An 18,468-nucleotide genomic window follows, 5' to 3' on the forward strand; every position below is an offset into this window, starting at 1 on the left:
CGGGAAATGATGGCCAGGCCCTGTATGCTCGGAGGCAGGCTGGTGACTGTGAACTGGAGAAGAAGCTCCTGGAAGAGCAGGGCTAGAAAGCCTAGTGGGCAGCGATGAGGAGAGGCCTCGGGCAGGACAGACCCAGGTCAAGCCCGGTCTGGGTGGGCAGCACCGCCCAAGGTCCATCCTCCAGATTTCGGTGCTGGCTGGAGTGTCTTTCATCCAAAGCGGAGGCATGAACGGTGGGGTGGCAGGGTTTGTTAGAGACCATGGAGGGAGAGATGGAAAGAATTTCCTCTTGTACTTCCAAATTCTCCCCTGTCCAGACACGCCTCTTAAGCCCCAGCCCGTCCCGGAGCAGCAAGTAGCCCAGGTGAGGCCAAAGGGTTCCATGCCCAGACTCCGTATGGAATTACTGAATGAAGAAGCAACATTAAGTGACGACTAAACTGGAGGAGAAGGTTGGGGGGAGATGGGGACTGAAGAAGCTGGGAGTCCAGGTTAGTTCTTTCTGAAGGACAGAGAAGTTACCACCCAAAAAGAGGCTCGCTGCACAAAACTGCGGGGTGAAAGGTGATGATGGGCACTGAGGAGTGAGCAGCTGAGTGCTGGGTGGCAGCCTTGGAGTCCAGAGGACCCTGAACAAGTCACTTAAGGTCTCAGCCTCAGTTTCCTCAGATGTACAGCCCCTGCCTCACAGGGTTATTGGATCAAATGAGATATTATGTAAAGCTCTTTGCAAACCTTAACACTATACAAACGCGAAGTATTGGGCTTTGAAGGGAGTCGAGGTGTTTCATTTGGAGGAGGGAGAGAGGCGTTGGCCGTGGGCTCCAGCTCCGCCGGTCCTCACTCCCAAGATAGGGGGGAAAAGTCTCCTACCAGGCGAGAAGGGGGACATCTATTCTGAGAGGGGTTCGATTCCTGTGGGAGGCTGATATATGGGTACTGTTCCCACTCCCAGGGTTCAGGGTGTGCCTCGACTCCTGAAGGGCTGGTATGTTTGTCCCTTGGAGAGGCCAAGACTCTAAAAGGCCTGGGGGGCTTTGGGAAGATGTTTCAATCCTGGGACTCTGGAGAAGAGGACAAGGGGGCAACCCCTCCTGAAGATGGTAGCGGGTGGCGCTGGCTGAGGAAACCTACGTCTGACTCTCCAGAGGGGCATCCTGTGGGGGAGGGGCAGCCCTTCTAAGGGAATGGAACTTGATCCTGGGAGACTCTTACTCAAGAGGAGCTAGGCTGGTGTTGGGGGGGGAGGCGCTTATCCCCCAGAAGGGGCTGAGGGACCCATATGTCAGGGAAGAATGTGTGTGGAGGTGCTGGCCCTCCTGAAGGAAGCTGAATGGAAGAGAGGACTAAGGAGAGGAGCTGAAAGAGGGAGGGGACAGGAGTCTGTGGGTGGGGAAGGTATCTGGGCCTCTTGGGATCCCCTCATTGGAGATGGAGATCTCTCTGCTGGGGGAGCCAGGCTCCCAAGGAGCTGCAGCTTTTCCCAGGGCTAATGGAGGGGCCGCCTGCCCCCAAAGGACCAGGCTTGAGGGACAGGGCTGCCATCTGCTCTGTGAGGCCCAGGCTGGAGAGCTTTCCTCCCAAGGCAGCATCTCAAAGGTGAGGGGATGGGGGCACAGGGGGCCCTCCAACGGAACTGACTGGGGTGGCGGAAGTGCCTCCAGGGAAGAGCCTGTGGGGAAGGGGGAAAGGGGTGGGGGAATATATGCAGAGGGAAGCCGACTCCACCTGAACTGAGGGTCTAACTCCTGGGGTAAGGAGCGGAAAGGACTTTGGGGTAGGGGAGGGAGAGAGAGGGGCCCCTCCTAGAGGAGACTGACTCTCCAGGAAGGCAAAGAACGGAAGGGGATGGAGGGGTAAGGGGGGGGGGGGGGCAGGGGAGCTCAGTCTTCCCCAGGATGGGAGGTGGGGGAAGGGGAGGAGAACCACAAGGAACATCGGGGCTAGATCCTGGGGAAGGGGCTGTCTGGGGATGCCTGTGAAAACTTAACTCAGAAGGGATGGAGGCAGGGTCCTGACCAAAGGAGAAGAAAATCTGGATGGGGGCAGGGTCCAGCGCCTGCCCGTCTTGGACAGGAAGGAGGGTCTCACAGAAGGAGAGTCTGGTCCCGGGGGTGGGCAAGGTCTGACGGTCCGAGAAGGATGTGTGGGATCCAGGGCGTCTCACTCTTGGGGGAAGGAAGAGGGATGCCTGGGGAGATAAGTCAGGACTTGGGGGAGGGGGGATCCCCTTCTTTGAAGGAGAGGAATGTGGATGGGAAAGGAGTGTCTTGGGAGGTGGGGGAGCCCCCCCTAACTGGGGGGTCAGGGGTCACTCCTGGAAGAGGGGCAACGGTGGAAAGAGAGTGAGTAGGGTGGGTATGGGGGCAGAAGGCACTCACCCCCGGCTCCTGAATGGGGGGTTCTACCCTTGGGGAAGGAGGAGGGTGGGCTGAGGGCCGGCTGGGGACGAGGCGCCGCCGGAGCCAGGGGAAAGCGGGCGCCCTGGGGGGTGGGTCTGGGGGCGGGGGTCACTCTCCGGGCAGTCTTGCTCCAGGATGGAGGGTCTCGTCCTGTGGGGGCGGAAGGGATGGAGGAACCCCCTGGGGGAGGCTTGGGAAGAGGGGATTCCCTCGCGCGGGTCGCGGGCGTCCGGCAGGGGGAGGGTCCTGCCTTTTGGGGTGTCTCCGTGCTAGAGGCCTCACTCGCGGGGGGCCTGCCCTGGCGGGGGTATCCGCCTCTCTGGAGGTGGGGGGCCCTGCTCTTTGGGGGCGCCTCTCTCTGGAGGGCGCCCCCTTGGGGAATGCGGCTCTGCGGGGAGTCCCTGGGGAGTTCTCCTGGCTGGGGGCGGGGGCTGCCTGACAGGGCGGGGCCCCCTCTCAGCGGGGGGCGGGGTGTGCCCCTGTCTCGGCAGTCTCCCCGGCTCCGCGGGGTCTCCCCGGCTCCGGGAGGCGGCGCGCCCCCTCCCCTCCCCCGGCCCGGTCCGGTCTGGTTCGGTCCGGCCCGGCTCGCTACCTGAGCGTGGGCCCGATGCAGGCCGTGTCCGTGCTCTCGATCTCCCGCAGGATCCGCTCGTGCTCCGCCGCCGTCTCCAGGCTCTCCGCCTCCGCCATCTTCCCCCGCTCCATGGGCCGGGCGCCCGCCCCGCCCCGCTCCGCTCCGCCCCGCGCCGCCGCTCCCGGCGCCCCGGCCTCCCCGCGCCCGCCGCGCCGCGCTCGGACCCGCCCGCAGCCTCGCCGCCTCGCAGCGCCCGGCCGGCCCCTCCGCAGCCGCCTCAGCCGCCAGGCAACGACCCCGCCCCCGGGCACGCCCCCTGGCGTCAGCGCGCCCCCTGCCCCGCCCCGCGCCGTGCGGCGCTGCGCGCGGCCCGCCGGGAGATGTAGTTCTCGCCCGCCCTCCTCCTCTCCTCGCTCCCGGGGATAGAGATGAACGCGCTCGGAGCTGGGACGGACCTCAGGGGCACTATGACGCCATCCTCACCTTGGACAGAGCAGGAAACTAAGACCCAGGGGGGTGGGGGGGAAGGGGCTTCTCTAAGGTCACCCGAGGAGGAAGCACTCAGACCTGGGGAGTCAAGTTCTTCGCCTCGCCCTTCAGAGGAGACTAAGGGCTCCCTGAGGGCAGGGGCGGACTTCTGCCTCTCCCTGTCTCCCCAGCGCTTAGCCCAGGGCAGGGCACCCAGGGGACTCTGGATAAATGCTTGTTGACTGACTGATGAAGTGGGCATAGCTGAACGTGTGGGCAGTGCATCACAGAAAGCCAGAAGGGACCTTTACTGATGGGGAAACTGAGGCTGAAGGGGCGTTAGTGACCCGCCCGTTCATCGCCCGGCCCCTCCTATATTTCCACCAACTTACACGCCTCCCGCTCCTTTTCAGTCCAGTGACATTGACCTTGAACAAGACTCCCCTTCTTCTGACTCCCGGCATATTCTCTGACTGTCCTTCAAACCCAGGATGCGATCCCTCATCGTCTCTGCTTCCTGGAACCCCTGGCTTCCTTCAAGTCCCAGCTAAAAGCCCACCTTCCACAAGAAGCCTTCCCCAATGCCCCTTCATTCTGCTGCCTTCCTTCTGTTAAGTGTCTCCAGCTTATCCTCCTGGTCTCTTTTTATCCCTAGTCCTTTGCCTGTTATTTCCCTCATTAGACTGTAAGCATCTTGAGAGCAAGAACTGGTTTTGTGGTTAGTTTTGACTTTCTCATATCCCCAGCACTTAGCGCGGTGTATGGCACATTGTAGGTGCTTAATAAATGCTCATCAACCGACTGACTAAGTAGTAAGTAGGAGAGCTTGGATTTGTTCTTGGGTCCAATGACTCCTGAATCAGTCTTCTTTCCATTGTCCTTCCTCCTTTCAGCTCAGCTATTTTCACTCCAAATCCGTTATTTTCCATAAGCTTCGCAACTGGAAGGGGCTTTGGAAATCATGCAATTCAACCTTTTTATTTGACAAGAGAGGAAACAAGGGCCAAAGAGAGCAAAGGATGTGCCCAAGGGTGCACGGTAACAGGCAAGGCCAAGACTGGAAGCCTTACTTTCTGACCCCAAAATGGGTGTACTTCCTACCCATATCAGTGATCAGTGGGAAGTGTAAAATAGTAGAAAGAATGCTGCAGTTGGAAATCTGGTGTCTAGAGTTCAAACCTCTACCTTGAGACCACCTGTTTCTAATAGCAAGTCCATGCACTAGCCAAACATCTCCAAGGACTTTGGGTGGCTCTTTTGGTCAGCAGTGAAGGAGTCTCTTGGGGGACTGTGGGTAGATTTCAGGGGGTCCACAAATTTGAATTGGGAAAAGTACATCTTTATTTCAGCATAAGTGATTTCCTTGGTAACTCTATGTATTTTATTTTATGCATTTAAAAAAAAAAATTAGAATGAGGAGGCACCCAGAATGTCAAAGGAGTCCATGACAAAATGAGGTTAAGAATCCTCTAGACAGTGTGAACATGAGAAAATCTCTCTGACCAACAATATTTGTGATCTAAAAAATGGGGATCATAACTGTCCAAGCCCGATCTCTTATACATACTAATTGTGGGCAAATCACAACATCTCTGAGTCTCAGCTCGATAAAATGAGTCTGATATCAATTGCCAATTCCACATTAGGACAGCTCTAGCTGTTAAGAAGTCTTTCACACTGCTCCTAAGATCTGATTTTATGCACCATTAAGCTGAACTACTCAATGTCCACAAACTGATCCTTGGAGATACAGTATAAATATGTTACCCAATCAACTTCTCTCTCCCTGCTGTACAGACATTCTTTTTTCCATCCCTGAATGATTCTCACACTTCCCATCAAGTCTCTGCCAGACCTCTTCTCTCCTCAAACCTCTTGTGCCATCCCCTCCTTTCTCTCAGCGGAGGACCTCACCTCCTACTTTACTGAGAAAATCAAGGCCATACTGAATGAGCAGGATCCTTCTTTTCTCCAACTGTAGCCCTCTTCACTATTGCCCCAAACTTTATCATCTTTTGCTCCAGTGTCTGGGCAAGGCTTTTCTTGATTCCAAGGTCAACCCATCTATTTGTCTTCTTAATCCTATCTCTTTCTGTCTGCTCTGAGAGATTGTCCCTTCTATCATTCCTTCTCTGAATGAATGAATGAATGATGAAATATTTATTAAGCACTTGGTATATACCAAGCACTGTGCTAAGCGCTGGGAATACAATTACCTTCAATCAAGACAGTCCCTGCTCTCAAGGAGCTCACATTCTAATGGAAACAGACAACACATAAAAGGGAAGTGGGGGCTTTTAAAAAAAATGTCCTGGATGAGACAGCTAGTTGGCATAATGGATGTAACACTGGTCCTGGAGTCAGGAGGACCTGAATTCAAATCTAGCCTCAGACACTTACTAACTGTGTGACCCTGGGCAAGTCACTTAACTCAGATTGCCTCCCCCAAAAAATGTTCAAGAGGTGAAATGAAGGCCCAGTTCAGGGCAAGGTAAAATAAAAACAAAAGCTCACCCATCAGAACCCACATACCTAGGGGCAGAATCCCTTCAATGGGAGGGAGTGGAAATTTAAAATATATCCACTGTATCTCCCTCTGCTGACTAGAAGTATGCCCAGGACTCTCCCATCCCTAAACAAATCCCTCACTTAACCCAACCAACCCCTTAAGGTATTTCCCTATCTCTTCACCCTCTCAATCAGTCAATCCATGTACCAGACAGAATTCAAAGACAGGTCCTCCCTTCAAGGAGCTTACAGCCTACTTGGGAGGTACAAGATGCCCATAAATAAGTAAATTCAGGGGGCAGCTAGGTGGCACAGTGGATAAAGCACTGGCCCTGGATTCATGAGTACTCGAGTTCAAATCCAACCTCAGACACTTAACACTAGCTGTGTGACCCTGGGCAAGTCACTTAATCCTCATTGCCCCACAAAAAAAAAGTAAATTGAAAATAATTTCCCTTTGACTTTCAAATACCCAGACAGAGTCATCTATACTAGTTACCTCCATTTCCTCACTTCCTTTTTATTTCTTAGTCCCTTTCAATCTGGCTTCTGAACCCACAATTCCCAAACCATTCTTTCCAAGATTACCAATGATCTCCTCATGGTTATCTTCATTGCCTTTTTCTTGGCCTCATTCTACTTTCCCTCTTCTCTTTTGCTTTTGAAACTATTGGCCATCCCCTCCTTTGTTTGTCTGAGTTCTCTTGGTTCTAGCCCTACCTGTCCAGTTGTGCTAGGTCATTGTCCATCGCCAACCATCCAACTGTATCTTTTCTCTATATACTGTCTCAGTGAGCTCATCCACTCTCATGTGTTCATTATTATCTCTATTATTTGAGATTATCTCTATTATTCAATTATTATATCTATACAGATCCCCACCAGATGCAAGTATCTGGCCTTCATGTTTCTCTTTCAATTTCTATTTTACCTTCTGCTTCTAGAATATCAGGGCAATTTTCCCTGACAGTTTCTTGGAAGATGATGTCTAAGCCCTTTCCTTCATCATGGTTTTCAGGTAGTCCAATAATTTTCAAATTATCTCTCCTGGATCTATTTCCCATATCAGCTGTTTTTCCAGGGAGATATTTCACATTGCCATCTATTTTTTTATTCATTCGGATTTGCCTTATTGTGTCTTGGTTTCTCGTAAAGTCACTAGCTTCCATTTGTTCAATCCTAATTCTTAGGCAATTATTTTCTTCAGAGAGTGTTTGTATCTCCTTTTCCATTTGACTTTTCAAGCTGCTGACTTTTTTCTCATGACTTTCCTGCATCACTCTCATTTCTCTTTCCATTTTTTCCTCTACCTCTCTTACTTTGTCTTCAAAGTCCTTTTTGAGCACCTCTATGGCCTGAGACCAATTCATATTTTTCTTGGAAGCTTTGGATGTATGAGCCCTGATGTTGCTATCCTCTTCTGAGGGTGCACCTCGATCTTCCTTTTTGCTAAAGAAATTTTCTATGGTTCTCAACTTTCTCTGCTTACTCATCTTGCTGTCTTTTACTTGACTTTTAACTCCCTCTTACAGTGGGGCCCTACTTCCAAGCTACACTGTCCCAAGCTTTAGAGGGTGCCAGGTGTTTCAGTTTAAGGAAGGGCAGGATCTTCACTTGCCTGGCCTGTTCCCTGGTCCATAGATAACCCCAGGCCAATTTGTTAATTAACCAGATGGGAAAACTTTGTGTGCTGTGGTTGTCAGCTCCAATGCGCCTTCGCCCCTCCCCTACCTGGGCCATTGCTACTCAAGCCTACTTCCTGGTTCCCAGCAGGGGTGAAATACCCGAGTTCTGCCTTAGCACCAGCAGAGACCCCTGTAATCTCCCCCCTTGACAACCACTCTGCCCTCTCACCAGACCATGAGCTTAGTTCCAGAGGACACTGGTGCTGCAGCTGATTCAGAGGGTCTGCGGGTCTCTTTCCCTGGCTCGGCCTGCCTGGGACTGGATCTGTGTCAGTGTGACTATGGGGTTGGGCTCCATGGCTTTCATGTTTCCCTTGAATTTCAGTGTCCATCATCAACTCACCTGGATGACCCAATGGCATCTCAAACTCATGATGTCCAAAATGGAAATTATTATCCTCCCCAAACCCACCTCTTCTCCAAACTTCCCCTTTTCTGCTGAGAGCACTACTATCCTTCCATAGTTCCAGGAATCCAGACTGGGGAAAAGCCCACAACTGTCACACCCTTGGCTCCATTGCTACTTACCCAAGTAGTGAGTACCTACTGTGTCCAACCAATGCTCCTCGGGGGATGCAAAAATTGCTGAGAAATCGCCCTTGCCCTTGGATAGCTGGCAATCTAGCGGACATGAGATGGATCATACTGGTTCCTACAACCCTGCTGAGGATTTTTATAGGCATATTTCATGTGGAAATATATCTCCTGTCTCCCCTTCCAGATCAGAGCCTCCCTGAGGGCAGAGCCTGTAAGACCGACTCAAGATTGAGCATTTCCTAAGGGAGCGAGGTGTGTTTCTCCCATCAGGCCCAAGAACAGAAAGTCCAGTACTATCTGGTTAATGGATGAAGGGGTGGGGGAGGGGGGGAGGGAGCATTAATTAAGTGCCTGCTACATGCCAAGCACTGCACTAAGCACTTTACAAATATTTTCTCATTCAGTCCTGAGAGGGAGCAAGCCCTCTCCCAGGGCATCTCTTGGCCACATAATGTTTTGGCTGTGTTTGTCACCCCCACTTCCTCAGGGACTGCCTTCTCCTCTGAGTCTAAGCTCATTGTACTCCTCCAGGTGGTGACAACACCGTGCTCTCCACTCCCAGCTCCCCCGGGAACCTGAGCTCATGCAGGTCCCTGAACAGTGGGATGACATCACCCCAGGCTTCTGGGGCACAAGATCCCCTGGGTCAACCCTGATCTTCTTCCCCATAGAGCATGTGAGCGACATGTGCATGTGAGTACACACACCTCATACATTACAAATACACACACCAACCATTCTCATCCATATCTCTTTCACACACCCATAGCAAACATTCACTCACATACACACACACAAACTTTTTACATACAACTCACTCTTTTATCTACCATTCACTCATTCATACACACACCACCACACTCACATCTACTTGACATACTCACACCAAACACACACACATACACACTTATGCATAAACTCAGAGGGTGTGGGCAAAAACCTGCTGCCCAGAACAAAGGTTAGGCCCATTTTCCAATGCTTTCCATGCAGTATTTAGTCCTTTGGAGAGTCTCTGATTTGGGCAGAGAGACAGAGCCAGAGAGAGAGAGACAGATCTCACTATTAAAGCTTCTTGCCACCCTCTTCTCTTTTCAGATGTCTTTGTAGGTTCCAAAAAGCCAGGCTGTGCACAAGGGGAAATGAACTGCCTTATCTTTTCTCAGTATTATTGCTTTTGCCTACTCCCTCTAAAAGTCTATTCCATGAATCCAAGCCCTGTCAGGCTCTCTCTCCTCCCTAGAGATGCCATGAGATCTTTCTCAGACTCATATTCATAGGCGGCCCATGGCCAGAGCCAAGAGCTCTGCTTTTACAGGGATCAGCAAACTGGTCACACCAGATAAAAGGTACATTCAAAAGGGACTCTAGACAAGGTGGGGCTGCTTCCCTCACAGATCCTGGAATATGTCCAGGGTGGAGTCCTAGGGAAGGAAGAGGAATTGTCATGACTTTTTTCAAATCCTCTAAGGTCTAATCTTCACTAGGCCTTTGCCTGAAAGTGAAAGTCCTGGAGACTTCTACTTCTAACAAACACCAAATGTCAGACACGCTGGTGCTGCAGGAGGAGTTGGAGGTCCCGGGGGGCCCTGGAGTTGGAGGCCAAGGGGGCCTCCAAAGGGGCTTTGGTAGTGGTGGCTGAGGTAGAGGTCGGGGCCTGGGTTGAGGGGCCAAGGAGGAAAGGCCAAAAATAAGAAGTGCGTTCCTGTCCCCAAGCTGAGCCGGCTAGTCAAGGACACGGAGATCTATCTTTTCTCCCTTCCTATGAAGGGATCTGAGATCATGGGTTTCTTCCTGGGGTCTTCATTGAAGAATGAGGTTCTGAAGATCATGCCTGTTCAGAAACAAACTAGAGCTGGACAATGTACCGGGTTCAAGGCTTTTGTGGCCATTGGTGACTACGATGGCCATGTTGGCTTGAGTGTCAAGTGCTCCAAGGAAGTGGCCACAGCTATTCGTGGTGCTATCATTCTGTCCATTGTTCCTGTGAGACGTGGCTCCTGAGGGAACAAGATTGGCAAGCCTCACACAGTGCCCTGCAAGGTCACTGGGCGCTGTGCATCGGTTTTGTTGCGTCTGACCCCTACCCTCGAGGTACTGGCACTGTCTCAGCTCCTGCGCCTAAGAAGCGCCTGATGGTGGCTGGAATTGATGACGGCTACACTTCTGCAAGGGGTTGTACTGCCACTCTGGGCAACTTTGCTAAAGCTACCTTTGATGCCATCGCCAAAACATACACCTACCTAACCCCAGACCTAAGGAAGGAGACTGTGTTTACTAAGTCTCCCTATCAGGAATTCACCGACCATCTTGTGAAGACTCATGTCCGGAGGAGACAGGCAGCTGCTGTGGCAACCACATAAGATGTTTTTTATAAACAATGAAGGGGGCAGCTAGGTGGTGCAGTGGATAGAGCACTGGCCCTGGATTCAGGAGGACCTGAGTTCAAATCTGGCCTCAGACACTTGACACTTACTAGCTGTGTGACCCTGGGCAAGTCATTTAACCCCCATTGCCCCCCCCCAAAAAAAATTATACACAATGAATAAACTGAACTATGCCTGCGAAGGAAGGAAGGAAGGAAGGAAGGAAGGAAGGAAGGAAGGAAGGAAGGAAGGAAGGAAGGAAGGAAGGAAGGAAGGAAGGAAGGAAGGAAGGAAGGAAGGAAGGAAGGTCTTGGAGAGCTATGGCCAGTGAGCAATGGCATGTCATCAATAGGGTCTTGTAGCATAAAAGAAGAGGTTCCTATCTCTGGAACTGGAAGGGATCCGGGAAGCCAGCTAGGCCAGTCCCCTCTTTATAGATAAGGTAATAAAATCCTGAAGAAGGAAAGCAACTTGCCCACTAAGCATCAGAGTCAGGATTTGAACCAACAGCCTGTACTCTTTTCATTGGACTTGGTCATAGAACAAGAAAGGGTGATGATGGATGAGTTGCCCGAGTGCTCTGCTAATGTCAACAAGCTGTTAAAAGAGTCAGAGGAAAACCCCTTAAGTTGTCATGGAAGAAACCATGAGGCTAAGAGGGAGCATTGTCCCGGCATAGGGAGCAGCCTGTAAAAAGGAATGGATGTGGGAAGGAAGGAGGCATTTATTAAGCGTGCCAGATACTGGCTAAGCACTTGACAAATATTATCTTGCTTGGTCCTCACAACACCCACCCTTGGGAAGAGAGTTCAAATCATCCCCATTTTACAGATGAGGAAACTAGGTTGACAAAGGTGAAGTGACTTGTGCGGGTTACACAGCCAGGAAATACATGTGGCAAGATTTGAATTCAGGTCTTCCTCAATTCAGGCCCAGCACTCTGTCTGTCATGTATAAAAACAGTAAGAGTTCAGGTTGGCGGGATCAAAGGACTGGTAAAGGGGACTGATGTTGAGTAAGGCCAGAAAGGAAGGCTGGGCTCAGGTTGTGAAGGACTTTAAATGCCAGACAAGAATCTGGATTTGATCTGGGAGCCCATAGGAAGCCCCTGGAGTGGCGTAGGGGTGCTTTAGTAATGAGAGCTATGCTTTAAGAAAATCATTTTGGGAATATGTGGAGGGTGGAATGAATAGGGCAAGATTTGAGGCAAGGAGACCAATCTGAAGGTTAGTGCAATGTTGAATTTATTATATCTTAAATAAAAAGCAAGCTGTTCGTAATAGAGCTCCCCAGTTTCATATACATTCCTCTTTTTTGTTCTCCTCTGTACATAGGACTCATTTTGTTTGGTGTTCACTACGTTCAGAATAAAATGAAAATTTTAAAGAGAATCGAATTTTTTAAAAAGCTGTTACAATAGCCCAGGTGAGAGATGACAAGGACCTGAACTAAGGTGGTAACTATTTGAGTGGAGAGGATGGGACATAGGGGAGAGATGTTGTAGAGAAAGAAACATTAAAAGTTGGCAATGGACTGGATGTGGGGGTGAGTGAGAGTGAGTAGTTGAGGATATCACTGATGGTACAAGGTGAAGTGAACTGAAGGATGCTGGTGACCTTGACAAAAACAAGGAAATTTGTTTGGCAGATTAGAGGTGGAAGAGGGGAAAAATAAGTCCTATAGGGGGCTGAAGGACATCCAGTTCTAAATGTCCCAAAGGTATACTGCACCTCCTCATTTCCTTCAAAAGGTACTATTGTAACAGCTCACATCGATATATCCTTTAAGGTCTGCAAGGCACTTTACATAAATCATCTCATTCGATCCTCAAAGCCATTTTGTGAGGGAGGCACAGTTATTACTCAATGCCATAACTGCCTCTCTGATCCTCATAGGGCATTTCTGAAGACCTTTAAATATTCTGGTCACATGATTATGGACATGCTTCAGCTTATGTATGTTTTTCCTAAAATGTGGTACCCAGAACTAAAGGCCAGATGCAGGACAGATATTCCTCCCCTCTGTCTGTATGCCACACATCTCTTCCTCGTTATAGTTTTCATACAACAAATGAACTATCGTTGCAGTCTGCTCCCCTCATCCTGAAATGTAATGTGGATTTCTCTAATCCACACATAAGACTCTATATTACCCCATATAATATTTCTAGATGGAATCTAATATTCTAGCCTGATGAGATCTTTTCAGATGTTGACTAACATCCAACTCATGAACTCTCTCTCCTAGCTATGAGTTCTCTGTACTTTTGTCAAGTACAACTCATCAGTAAAGACGCTGAACCATACAGGACCAAACACGAATCCCGGGAGCATGCCACTGGAGACTTCTCTCTAGGTAAGTGGTTACCATTTAATAGTTTGTGAACCCCTTGGGGTTTCGCACTGAAAAAAAAATCAGTAATGGTGACTTAAGCAATAAATAATTGTTCTACATTGCAAATATATCTTTCCTCTGTGAAAACAAACATATTCATGCTTAAAACATTATAGGTGGGGCAGGTAGGTGGCACAGTGGATAAAGCACCGGTCCTGGATTCGGGAGTACCTGAGTTCAAATCTGGCCCCAGACACTTGACACTTACTAGCTGTGTGACCCTGGGCAAGTCACTTAACCCCCATTGCCATGCAAAACAACAACAACAACAACAACAACAAAACCATTATAGGTTTGCTTCTACAGTAATTTAAAACCATCAGAATCATATACACAACAATTCTGGTATTTGTATAGCAGCTATATTAAACTCTGACTACTTCTGACTAAGTATAACTTATTCTGGTAGTTCTTCAACCTGTCATCAAATTGTTTCCAAACCTTTAAAAGAGTTTGACGTTCAAACACAAAATGATTCCTAAAGGATGGTCAGGTGTGTGTACATACCCTCTTTTACAAAATAGCCCATAAGGGGGCAGCTAGATGGCGCAGTGGATAGAGCACCGGCCCTGGAGTCGGGAGTACCTGAGTTCAAATCCAGCCTCAGACACTTAATACTTACTAGCTGTGTGACCCTGGGCAAGTCACTTAACCCCCATTGCCCCGCAAAAAAAACCCAAAAAACAAACAAAAAAAGCCCATAAAATTCTCTTATCATTGTCTACCATACATTTGTGGGAATGGGCATTTTTCACTTTATTCTTCTCTTAAATCAAAATATACAATAAATTCAATGAAGAACCAGATTTAAAACTGTTCATCTGGGGGCAGCTAGGTGGCACAGTGGATAAAGCACCGGCCCTGGATTCAGGAGTACCTGAGTTCAAATCCAGCCTCAGACACTTGACACTTACCAGCTGTGTGACCCTAGGCAAGTCACTTAACCCCCATTGCCCCGCAAAACAAAAACAAAAACAAAACCTGTTCATCTGGTGTTAAGCCAAATATTATAAACATTTGTTCAAATAAAAAGTCCAACTTTGAAATTAAGCTTATATATGATTATTATATTTTGTTAAATATCTTTCAAGTTGTAACTTATTATTATTTTTTTTGGCAGGGCAATAGGGGTTAAGTGACTTGCCCAGGGTCACACAGCTAGTAAGTGTCAAGTGTCTGAGGTCGGATTTGAACTCAGGTATTCCTGAATCCAGGGCCAGCACTTTAACCACTGCTCCACCTAGCTGCCCCCAAGTTGTAACTTATTTTATTAAAATGTTATTTATATTCAACAAAATTTATAAAATAAAGACATTTAATATGAAGTCTTGCTTATGAGGGCTTGGTAGTGTGATGTTTAAAATCTAATGTGTGTCCTTACCTGCCCCCTCAGTTTCCTCATCTGTAAAATGGGGATGATTAGCACCAACCTCCCAGGTTATCATTAGGATAAAATGAACTGATATTTACAGAACACTCTGCAAACCTTAAAACACCATATAAGTACCAACTATGACTCCTCCTCCTCAGGTTTTGTGATTCTTTGATATGCACAGGATCCTAGTAACAATCCAATAAGATCTGCTGCCAGGACATTCCCCACCCCCCTCCACTAAAAATCAAAACCAGAAAAGCCTTGTGTTTATTTTGGCTATGCTTTGTTTTCACATGTGTACAAGTTGTTTCCCCTAATAGAAAGTAAGTGCTTTGACAATGGGAATTGTTTCTTCATTTCCCTCCCTATTTTTAATACCAAGTACAATGTGTGGCACATCATAGGCACTTAATAAGTGATTAATAAGGGTTGTTCTCATCAATAATGACAAATATTCAAACTACTATGTGCCAGGTACTGGGCCAAAAGCTGGGAACACTAAGAAATTCACAACCAGTCCCTGGTCTCACATTTTAATAGGGATTACAACATGCAAATAATTAGAATATTTACAAGATATATATGGTATAACACTGAACCTCTTAAAAAAGGAATATTTACCTCAGAGGTATGATCAGAAATGCCCAAATTTACTCACTCCTGCCAACACTCGGGAGGCATAATCCCTCTCCCCCTTTGTACCACCCCAGCCTCTGAGGAGAAGAAGCAGACTAGTTCATAGCTCAGCTTGGGCCCCATGGAGCAGGGGGCTCCTTAAACTTTTTCCACTTGTGAATCCTTTTCACCTGAGAATTTTTCACTCATTCCCTGGTATATAGGTCTATAAAGTAGGTATACATAACCTTTTACTGTTGCCAAATTTTTCGCAACCCCCACATTCAGTTATGCAACCCTATATAGGATTTTGACCCACAGTTTAAGAAGTTTTGCCATAGAGCACAGTCCCAGTTCTAAGTCCCAAACCCCCTTGGGGCTAGAATCCCAGGAACCACCCCGATCCCTCTAGCACCTGAAATTGAGGACAAACAACACAGAACAGAAAGAAACACACCTATAGCCATTTTATGGAGCTGAGATAAAAGAGAAGGCTCATTCACACTGGATGCAGCAAATGGGAGACCCCAAGAAGAGTGATGTAGGAGGTGAAAAAAGGGTTAACAGAAAAACCTAGGACCCAAACTCTAATTCAGATATTATCTCTAAAAGGGACTCAGACCCCAGGTAATGGATAACTTCTAAGTCAGAATGCTAGGTTCTCTTACCCACGGAAATCAGTACCCATAATGGGACCATAAAGGGTCAGGTCAAATAACAATAAGACATAAGACAGGGCTATAGAAATTCTCATGAAAAATGGAGATATTTTGAAACTAGCCATGGGAATCAAAAAGAGACATGTTCAGAAAAGGCCAAATTTGTCCCCAGATTCACCTTATGACATGTAAGCCCCCAAAACACACCTCCACTGAAAAAGGTACCTGCCTCAGGGGTTGACTTAGGACCCCAGGAACTCCAAATTAGGATAAGCCCTCCCCTGTAACACCCCAAGGTGGAGAATATTATAATGAGTAGGACAGGCCCTCCCTTGTACTCCCCAAGGTGGAGATTATTATAATGAGACTGATAATTAATTTATCTGTACTATAAATATAACCGTCTTCTCTTTCACTATTTGAGAGATATCTTTCCACTTTTCTGGTTCTCTCCCTGTGATCACTGACAGCATTGCAATAAAACTTGGGAAACTGAGTCACTGAGTCTTGTCATTCTTTTGGGATGACTCACGATCAATCAGACCCCAAATTCTGCCCACATCAAGAAAAGTCAAAAAGATGATGGAAAAAGGGCATGTGGAAGGCATGCCCTCCATGTTAGGCAAACTGGGCATACTTTAAAAGGCTCCTCAAGGGGCCTTCCATGTTAGAACAAGGCAGGCCCAGAGAAGCACAGGTTACAATGGTATAAATAACAGGCAATCTCAGAGGGAAGGCACCAGCAGCTGAGGAGACAGCAAAAGGCCTGGGGAAGGTAGATTTGAACCGACACTTGGAGGAAGCCGGGGAAGCCAGGAGGCAGAGGTAAGGAGTGAGAATATTTCAGGCGTGGTGGATGGCCAAAGAAAAAGAGAGGGAGTATCATGGTGGAGAAACAGTAAGAGAGCCAGTGTCTTTTTTTTGCAGGGTAATGAGGGTTAAGTGACTTGCCCAGGGTCACACAGCTAGTAAATGTTAAGTGTCTGAGGCCGGATTTGAACTCAGGTCCTCCTGACTCCAGGGCCGGTGCTCTATCCACTGTGCTACCTAGCTGCACCCTACTGTCTTATAACTATAACAATAACCATAAAGTATTCAGGATGGTGAACTGTTAGAAGATGGGAGGAGGGGGCAACTAGGCGGCGCAGTACATAGAACACCAGCCCCGGATTCAGGAGGACCTGAGTTCAAATACTTAACACTTACTAGCTGTGTGACCCTGGGCAAGTCACTTAACCCCAATTGCCGGAGGAGGAGGAGGAGGAGGAGGAGGAGGAGGAGGAGGAGGAGGAGGAGGAGGAGGAGGAGGAGGAGGAGGAGGAGGAGGAGGAGGAGGAGGAGGAGGAGGAAGAAGACAAAAAAGAGGATTTTATACTTGATCCTGGAAGTCATTGTTGCTGTTGTTCATCCTTTGTTTGCAAAGAGGACCGATGACTTCATGGTGTGATGTCTTGACTCTTGAGTGAATTGCATTTAAGTGAGGCAGAGCCCCACAAAATCATCAGCCTCATTTCCTCTTGCAGAGTTATCGAAGTCCAAGGGAAAAGCAAAAGTCGGGACGACTGGTGATGGCCCAGGAGGCCATGGATGATCTTGGCATCTTCGATGTCTGACCAAGCCACAGGCCTGCTTCAGTCTCCTTCATTGGGCAGCTTCATGTTCTCATCTGCCCATTCCCAGAAGTAATAAGAAGCCACTGGAGTTTGAGCAGGGAGATGACATAGTCAGGCCTGAACTTTAGGAAGATCATTGGGGGAGATGAATGGAGAATGGAATGGAGTGGGGAGGTACTTGGGGCAAGGAGACCAATTAGAAGCCTACTGTAATAGTCCACTCTCGAGGTGATGGGGACCTACACCATGATGGCAGCTATATGAGTGGAAAGAAGGACAAATACAAGAAATGATGTGAAGGTAGAAATGATAAGACTTAGCAAGAGATTGAATATGGGAGGCGTGGGGTGTGAGTGCGAGTGAGAAATCAAGGATGACACCACAGTGGTAACAGAGGATGGTGGTGGCCTCATCAGTAATAGGGAAGTACTCCTTTATATCTGAAGGAGAAACTCCTATTAGTCTTTCTTTCACTGTCAATTCACAGACAATGCCCTATGCTATAATTTTATTATATCCTCCTAACCAAGAGCTTAACCACTTTCTAAGAAGAAACTGGATCAAGATTTAAGAAGGAATTCTAAATTGGTGGGGTGGTGGTAATTAGGGTAGTCAAGAGATTAACAGTGTAAATACCGTAATTAATTAATCTCCTTTAACAGGATTATCCAGATGAGTTAGGAAAATGAATCTCTATGATGCTTAGGCATTTTAAGAAACGATTATTTTTGTTTTCTTTGGCAAATTAAAACCATTCACTGAACTTTTACCTGAACTTTGTAACTATGGTTGTGTTTTAAAAATCTTACTGTAACGGGCCGCTAGGTGGTGCAGTGGATAGAGCACTGGCCCTGGAGTCAGGAGGACCTGAGTTCAAATCCGACCTCAGACACTTAACACTTACTAGCTCTGTGACCCTAGACCCAATAGTTTCACCAAAAAACAAACAAACAAAATCTTTTTGTGGACGTGTGTCTTTCAGTTAGTAAAAATTTATTAAGAAACTGCTATTACCCTTTGATCCAGCCACTGCTAGGTTTATGTGCCAAAGATGTCCCCCAAAAGAAAAAAACACCTATTTATACCAAAAAAATATTTTTAGCAGCTCTTTTTGTGGTGGCTAAGAATCAAAAATCAAAGGAATGCATGTCAATTGGGAAAGGGTTAAACAAGCCATGATACATGATGGTAATGGAATATTGTTATGCTATAAGAAATGACAAACACAATGATTTCAGAAAGGTCTGGAAAAACTTGCATGAACTGATGTATAGT

The 18,468-nt window shown here is 47.9% G+C and overlaps 1 protein-coding gene and 1 long non-coding RNA gene across 8 annotated transcripts in view; one reads left to right on the forward strand and one right to left on the reverse strand.

The window, feature by feature from the left end:
- EXOC6B (exocyst complex component 6B) overlaps positions 1 to 3,115 on the reverse strand; it is a 606,916-nt gene extending 603,801 nt beyond the window's left edge. For all 7 annotated transcript variants that reach the window (XR_006354775.1, XM_043983601.1, XM_043983599.1 and 4 more), the window contains exon 1: positions 2,995 to 3,115. Coding sequence is in view for 6 of the 7 variants with exons in the window: in XM_043983601.1 (XP_043839536.1) it covers positions 2,995 to 3,107 (113 nt within the window). In the remaining variant the exon portion in view is untranslated. The remainder of the gene's footprint in view (positions 1 to 2,994) is intronic.
- On the forward strand, positions 1,235 to 17,946 carry LOC122740831. Its single transcript, XR_006354776.1, has 3 exons — positions 1,235 to 1,599; positions 12,785 to 12,892; positions 17,104 to 17,946. It is a non-coding gene; the product is annotated as an uncharacterized LOC122740831 (long non-coding RNA).
- Positions 17,947 to 18,468: the final 522 nt, after the last annotated feature.

This window comes from Dromiciops gliroides, chromosome 2 (assembly GCF_019393635.1).
Source record: "Dromiciops gliroides isolate mDroGli1 chromosome 2, mDroGli1.pri, whole genome shotgun sequence".
Lineage (NCBI taxonomy): Eukaryota > Metazoa > Chordata > Mammalia > Microbiotheria > Microbiotheriidae > Dromiciops > Dromiciops gliroides.